We start from the raw sequence: 8,431 nt of genomic DNA, 5'->3' as shown, positions 1-8,431 counted from the left end.
CCTCTGTGGAAAGCTGGCTTCAGTCAGCCACCTTGCCTCCACCCCAAGACAGCATTTGTAATAAATGGTGTTGGGAAGACTGGATAGCACACATTAAAATAATGACATTTATCTCACACCAAAAGTTAACTTAAAATATATTAATACTTAAGTATAAGACTGAAACTGTAAAAGTACTAATTAGAATGAAACAGAAGGTAAAATCTCTGTGGCATTCATTTTTGAAATGGCAACAAAAGCAAAAAATAGACAAATGAGATTACACTAAATGAAAAAGCTTCTCCACAGCAAAGGAAACAATTAACAGAGTTAAGAGACAGCCTACAGACTGAGAGAAAACCATACATATGACAAGGGTCTAATATCCAAAACATATAAGGAACTCAACTCAGTAGAAACGGGCAAAGGACTTGAAAGGCAATTCCTTCAAAGACACAACTGGTCAACAGCTTTATGGGAAAATGCTCAACATCACTAATCACCAGGGAAATACAAATCAAACCCACAATGTGGTATCACTCCACACCCATTAGAACGGTTATTATCAGAAAGATGAAAGATAACAAGTGTTGGTGAAGATATGGAGAAAAAAATCCTTGTACACTATTGGTGGGAATGTAAATTAGTACAGCCATTATGGAAAACAGTTTGGAGGTTCTTCAACAATCTAAAAATGGAACTACCTTATGATCCTGAAATTTCACTTCTGAGTATATATCCAAATGAGCCAAAGATATATCTGCACACCTTTATTCACTGCAGCATTATTTACAATGGCCAAGATTTAGAATCAACCTAAGTGTCCAACAAATGAACAGATAAAGAAAATGGAGTGTGTATACACAAGTCAGTCTTTAAAAAGAAGGAAATTCTGTCATTTGGAACAGGAAGGACAAACCTGGAGGATATAGTGTTAAGTAATATAAACCTAGCACAGAAAGACAAATATTACATAATCTTACTTCTATGTAGAATCTAAAAAGGTTAATTTAATAGAAATAGAGTAGGATTGTGGTTACCAGAAGATGGAGGGAAGGGGAGGAGTAGGGAGACAGTGGTCAAAGAGTATAAAGTTTCGACAGGAGGAATAATCCTTTGAGACTCATCACACAGCATGGTAACCATAGTTAATAATAATGTATGGCATACTTCAAAATTGCTGTAAGACTAGATTTTAAATGTTCTTGCTACAAAAAAAAGATAATACGTGGATATGGTAATATGTTAATTAGTTTGATACAATCATTCCACATTGTACACATATATCAAAACATCACTTGTATCCCACAAAATACATAATTGTTATTTGTCGACTTGAAATAAATATTGAAATAAAAATCTGGCGATCTGGGGCAACAAATATCTAACAAATTATTAATTCTGCAATAAATTTCTAACTTTCTGAGGTTTGGAAAATTGTCAATTACATCTTTCATTTTAGTTCTGTATCAGGATTTTAATTCAACTTCTACAAGGCTACATTTTGATCCATCAATTTGAAGAAATGTGAAATATAACTGTTCTCTTCCTGGGAAAAATCCCTGAGTAAGCTCATTAGGAAAGAGAGCACAAGAATTAGAATTGTGATAGTGAAGGATAAGGGAGAATACAAAGAGAAAGGGGGAGAGAGGGAAACGGATTCATACATGAAGTGAAGTTTCTGTAAGGAAAAGATTGTGGTTTTGACACAAATGAATCCATCATAAACAGGAAAGACTGTCAGTGAAAGAAAAATCTGTGGTTATAAACACCATTGATTTCCCCAACCAAGAAGAGGACAAGAAGTATTCATACAATCAAAAACCAAGTGATCAAACTAACTTTCTTCCACAATTTGATGTGGAGAGTCCTCTGAAAGCTTTAATGAGGAACACAAAACAAAGTTTGACCAATCACATTTAAACAACGTAGTCACTGACCTAACAGACCTACAACCAATAGTCTTCAAGACTGTCTTGGATTGGAAGTTTATCAGTCCTATATCTCTATTCTTTCCTTTAAAAGCAATGAACGTTCTCCTTGGAGAAAATGAAAATTGTCATTCTCAAACATGTGCACTTAATTTTGCTTGGATAGTTGCCAACCTTTGCTGCTGCTTGGTACCAAGCTAAATGAGCTCTATTGCACACAGCCCCTAAGCTTGGAAAAAACTAAGGTTTTTCTACCCTGGGTTTCAAGCCAACCAAATAGTTTCCTTTCTGGTCTCCAACACACGCAAGCTATTCTTTCCTGTCCAGTTTTCACACCCAAAATTTCTTGAAATTTTTGATAGTTAGGCTCATTTCATTATAAAAAGAAACAAACCTTCTCAAGGTAGCATAAGATATGGTTGCAGTGGTATCTTAAAGAGACCAAATTCAAGAAGTGTAGCCAAACATAACAAGAATGCCACCATTTGGCTAATCTTTCCATTTCTATCTTTACTTCTATCTCTATCTCTCATCTCTCATCTCATGTATTTTGGTGCTTTCCTACCTTCTCTCGCTGTGGACCTGGTCATTCATCTACTGTCATATGATCTTTCATGCCTGATCCATGAAGTCTAAATCATCTTCCGTTTGACTGCCCATGGTTAATGAACTCAAACACCTGCAGCCCAAATACACAAGATAGAGATTATAACTGTGGCAGCTCAACCCTGGTGCCCATACAGGTCCAGTCATTGGTAGTCAAGGAGCTGCCCTTTCTAGAATGAATCAAAGACAAATTATTTTAGAAGAGTGTGGACTGGGGAGAAATAATCCCACATATTGAAAACCAAATCATTTCTCTGTGTGGGCTTCTAAATGGATCACATTTATCTCTTCCTTCACAAATTTCCACCATCTGGTTTTTTTCACCTTCTCATTCTTGTCTTCCATTCCTCATTCTTTTCCAATATATGCACTGTCTTTAGTTTATGTATCTTTGTCTTTCATCCGCATCCAAGGGCTTGTTTTATCATTTTGTCATTCCTACCTGGAGTCTGAAAGTTGTAAGACTTCTGACCAATGACACAATCAGTCTCAAGATCCATATTTGCAACATTCATTTAGCCTGTGCCTAAAGAGTAAACATTGTTCACTACGAAGAACTAAAGATAAATTTCATGAACTCACAGATTTATTTTGGGCCAACCTGGATAACAGAAACTTTCATCTCACCAAATGCAAGAGGAAACTTAAGCACCATTAGTCTCTTAGCCAATGCCCCTCTTAACACAATACCATGAACTGCTCTTTCAAAGACTCTGTGGTCCTTGGAGATCATTCCACAGTTAACTGTTTCATTGAAATGATTTAGGGACTGCAAATATGAGAGGAGGAACTTAGAGATGCAGAATCAGAAAGGCAATAGAGAGGAGCCATAGGAGAAGGAAGTTCGGGTCTATAGAATAAAGGATAGAAAGACACAGAGAATCTGACATTCCATCACATTCCATCATTGGATCAACAGACCAACACTGGGAGGAAAGGTTTGTTCTGAAATGAATCCTATGATTTTCCTAAGATGACGTAGAATGCCAGTGATAATAGGAACAAAACACCACTTCTGTGTCCTTCATACTCCTGAAGACTTTCTGTATGTGACGGTTAATTTTATCTGTCAAGTGTCAGCTTGACTGGAACTAGACATTTGGTTAGGTGGGTGTGTCGGTAGGGCATTTCTGGATGAGATTAGCAATTAGTAAACCAAGTAAAGAAGATATGCCCTCCCCAGTATGGGTGGGCATCATCCAATTCACTGAGGACCTGAATAAAACAAGAAGGCTGAGAAAGAGAAACCGTGCCCTCTCTCTGCCAACTTCTTGAGCCAGGATGTCAGTCTTCTCCTAGCCTCGGATGGGACTTGCACCACTGGTGCTCCTGATTCTCAGGCCTTTGAATTCAAATTGGAGCTACATAACTGCTTCCTTGGGTACACACAGTCTCCTAATAGTTCTGTTTCCACAGAGAACCCCAATATACTATGCTGTGTAATCAGACAAGCTTTCAAATGGCAACAACTCAGAGTACCTGCCTCATAACTTCAGGCAAATTACATAAATGTCTATATGTTTCATTCCCTTATCTGCAAAATAATAGTAATAATAATAATAATTTGCCTGGTACTTATAATTTTCAATCACATTTCTAAGCATTCCACATATCTTAACACATTTACTGCACATGACAAACTTATGACGCAGGTGCTATTCTTATCCCCATGTTTACATATGAGGCAACTGTGGCACAGAGATGCTAGGTAATTTGCTGAAGATATACACATATAAGTAGGTAAGCTAATAATAACAACTGCCTCAAATGCTGTAAGCACCTAATCATAAAAGAAATGGAAATTGCTAAAATTCTGCCCAGCTCAGGCAAACTGCTCAAGGAAGTGACATTTCATTTTTTACTATTGTTTTCATAATTATAACGTTGGTTCCCATGAGGCTCCATCCTGTTACAGATGCACCATGGCAGCTTCCACACAGATCTGTTTAGCATCTCTTCCTTAGTCCCCAGCTGAAAGTTAATTCTCAATATCATTTTTTTAAATGAAGCTAATTAACATTTTCTGGACCTGAGTCCCAGGCCAGTAATTTATCCCCTAGTGTCTCTGCTGAGTAAACTAGATAAAATGTGTATCATTAAATGAGTATAAAATTGCAAAGAAGTTTATAACCAACCTTCAGACAAAATGGAGAAAATGAGACTTTAAAAAGTAAACTATTCCTCTGTTCTTCAATTATTTTAAATAAGGCATCATCTTTAGGAATTACAGGTCCAGTTCTAATTTGGATCAGTTGAAGAATGGGCAGCAGTAAGTGATTGGTTTACAGCAAGAAGAGCTAGAAACGATTTCTTTTCATACTAGTGCCCAAGAAGCCTATATGCTCTTTGAGCGATCAGGGCATGAATTAGCATTAGAAAAGAAAATGTGTTACATTTTATTCCACCTTTTTATTCACATCTGAATTCTCAGTTTTGACTCACCCCACCAAGCATCCAGAGGTAAAAATACCTCATCATCCTTCCTAAGGGTCAAAAAGTAAGTATTTCCACAGATCTTCAGTGTTACCTTTCTATGATGATAGATTATAAGACCCACCTGAATGTAAATTTTTACTACTCTTTACATGTTTTTTTTAATTAAAAAGCTCAGGCTTGTTTGTAAAATGTAAATGATTAAGATGGGCACAAAGTAAAAGGAAAAGTCTTTCATCCTTTGCAGAGTGACACCCCAGTGACCAAACTTACTCTTTGGTATTATTCCAGACATTTGCCTATTCACTTGGAAATATACATATAAATTTCCAGTTTCTTACACAGATAAAAATCACACTATCTGTAACGGGCAGCAACTTAGTTCACTGGTATCATAATCATATTCAAGTCAATTCATAAAAATTTCCCATTTTGGCTCAGTACCTGTGGCTCAAGAGGCTAAAGCACCAGCCACATACACCTGAACTGGTGGGTTCAAATCCAGCCCAGGCCCGCCAAACAACAATGATGGCTGCAACCAACAAATAACCGGGCATTGTGGCAGGCGCCTGTAGTCCCAGCTACTTGGGAGGCAGAGGCAGGAGAAATTACTTGAGCCCAGGAGTTGGAGGTTGCTGTGAGCTGTGATGCCATAGCACTCTACTCAGGGCCACAGCTTGAGGCTCTGTCTCAGAAAAATAATAATAATAATTTCCCATTTTATCCCACAATAGGAATGGTCACGATTTATTTAACCATTTACCTGTTGGTAGAATTTTTGTGACTTGCAATTTTTCATGATTATAAACAATGATGAAATGAACGTGTCTGGACAATAATCTATGTACATTTGTACTAGCATTTCTGCAAAACATAAATGTGAATTTTTCAATGATAAAACACAAATTCTCCGAAGACCAAAGGCTGGTGATCAGAAAGTGCTTCCAACAGCCTCCCAGTCACCTTGTATCAGTGATTGTGAAGGTCCAAGGGCATGGATAGACCTCCATTGTGAATTTACTCTAGATAAGAACCCAGCTCAGAATGGACTATAAGGTCCTTTAGTTTCAAGTATTTGGGAAGATCAGAACGCAAGGTAAATGCCAAAAGGATTTTTTACCCAGCAGTTTCTTTTCAGAGAGGGACTCTTTCTTGTCTGTAGAATACCAGGCCAGCTCTTCCCTAATTTTCTATAAAAGGATCACATCTACATCCCACAGACTGAAAAAGAATAAGAAGAGATTTCAGTCCAGATAAACATTTCTCCCTGTGTTTTTAAAGCAGTTAAAGTAAATCTTCCCAGAATTAAGTGGCTATCTGTTGTCTCTCACCCATCAGAAAATGAGAATTAAATATTTTCAAGCACAAAAAAATCCAGCTCTACCTTCAGGCACAAAAGCAAAAACAGATGAAAAGACCATGTGATCCTACACTGGCAGGCTGGGAGTTGTTACCAGACAGAGCAAAACGAGGGGTAGGCATCTAATATGTTGAAGAGGGCAGCAGGAAAGCCAACCACCATGGCCTTAAGGCTGGGTGAAGATGAGACATTTCTACTAGAATCCCAGGAAAGGGGCTCCATAGATATGAGAGGAAAACAAAACAAAATGAGAATACATGGGTAAAAATAAAAATTCAGAAGATGCATTAAGGAGACCCAAGTGGCCATTGTGTAGTTCTGAAGAAAGAGCTTCAGAAATAAAACCTTCTAGATGGGAGTTTCAAAACAGATTTTGTAAAGGACCACATTGAGACCAACAGACATCCCGTGTGGGTCAGACAGAGGATTTTACCATGAATAAATTTTAAGAAAAATCAACACTCTCCCTCAATATTCTTGAGCTCCCCTCCCCTTTTCATCACTCATCTGTCTTTCTCTCTCTCAGCTTCACAGGCAACAAAAGGTAGCAATGAAAAACCAAACTTTGACTGAATTCATCTTGCTGGGACTAACAGACATCCCGGAGCTTCAAGTTATTATTTTCATATTTCTCTTCTTTGCCTATGTGCTCAGCATCTTAGGTAATCTGATGATCATCACTCTCACGCTACTGGACTCTCACCTCCACACCCCCATGTACTTCTTCCTCCGGAACTTCTCCTTCTTAGAAATTTCCTTTACCACCACTTTCACTCCGAGGCTGCTGCTCAGCATCTCTACCGGGAATAAAACTATCACCTTTGCTGGATGCTTCACTCAGTACTTCTTTGCCATATTTTTCGGGGCCACAGAGTTTTATCTCCTGGCTGCCATGTCCTACGACCGTTATGTGGCCATCTGCAAACCCCTGCATTACACTACCATCATGAGCAACAGGGTCTGTGTCCAGCTGGTTCTCTGCTCCTGGCTGGGTGGATTCCTAATTATCTTACCCCCCATCATTCTAACCAGTCATCTGGATTTCTGTGCCTCCAATGTCCTGAATCATTATTTATGTGACTATGGACCCCTTATAGAAATATCCTGCTCTGACACAAGTGTGCTGGAACTGGTTGACTTCATCTTAGCAGTTGTGACCTTGGTGGTCACGCTGGTGCTGGTGATTCTCTCCTACACAAACATCATCAGGACCATTCTGAACATCCCTTCTGCTCAGCAGAGGAACAAGGCCTTTTCCACCTGTTCTTCTCACATGATTGTCATCTCTCTCTCTTATGGAAGCTGCATCTTCATGTACATAAAACCTTCAGCCAAAGAAGGAGTTGCCTTCAACAAGGGAGTCGCTGTGCTCAATACCTCAGTTGCCCCTTTACTGAACCCGTTCATTTACACTCTAAGGAATAAACAAGTAAAACAAGCCTTCAAGGATGTGGCCAGAAAAATACTGTATCTTTATTCAGTTTAACAGACTCAGAATAAATGGAAATATTAAATGATAGTCACTAAGTTCTCCAACTAATAACTTGACCTTCTGTTCTCTCCTTTTGTTAAAGTAATTTCTCAATCAGTGTTTCTTAAAGTGTTCTAACTGTGAGAACATATCAAAATTTCATTTCATATTTGCTGGCAAGAGAAATTTATGTAAAAGCCAATCCAATAGGTTTTTCTGGTAAAATATGTTTTAATAAAGGGGAGAGACGCAGAAAAATAATATTCTTAGACTTTGGACCAAAAAACACTGGTTAGGGGGGAGAGACAAGATGGCGGACTGAAGCCAGCTTTCAACAGAGGCTCCCGTCCAGAAGGAGAGTTAAGGGACAGGAATTTAGTAAGTACCCTGGTGGATTTGAGCCGCACCAAGAGAGAAGGTTGAAGAACGCACATCAACACCGCTGAGGCAAGCTGTGATCACAAGGACACAAACAAAAGGTACAAAATCCACCACGAAGCGGACAGGAGTCCCCCTCCCCCATGAGACCGGCTCAAGAGCCCCACAAATGAACAAACGGGCAGAAATTAAAGGCCCTCCCACTACACTCCATGGGAGGGACCTTCTAAAAACTGGACCTACCTCCCCTACTAGGGTGCCATTGCATTCTCC

The 8,431-nt window shown here is 38.8% G+C and overlaps 1 protein-coding gene across 1 annotated transcript; it reads left to right on the top strand.

Moving 5' to 3' along the window:
- The first annotated feature begins 6,839 nt into the window (after window positions 1-6,839).
- Window positions 6,840-8,010, top strand: LOC128561100 (olfactory receptor 6C4-like). Its single transcript, XM_053554865.1, has one exon. The coding sequence runs from the start codon at window positions 6,860-6,862 to the stop codon at window positions 7,793-7,795; it is 936 nt and encodes a 311-aa protein (XP_053410840.1). The 5' UTR covers window positions 6,840-6,859; the 3' UTR covers window positions 7,796-8,010.
- Window positions 8,011-8,431: the final 421 nt, after the last annotated feature.

Source organism: Nycticebus coucang, chromosome 12 (genome assembly GCF_027406575.1).
Source record: "Nycticebus coucang isolate mNycCou1 chromosome 12, mNycCou1.pri, whole genome shotgun sequence".
Taxonomy (NCBI): domain Eukaryota; kingdom Metazoa; phylum Chordata; class Mammalia; order Primates; family Lorisidae; genus Nycticebus; species Nycticebus coucang.
Note: the sequence above shows the minus strand (reverse complement) of the source record. Positions and strands in the feature narration are given on the sequence as shown.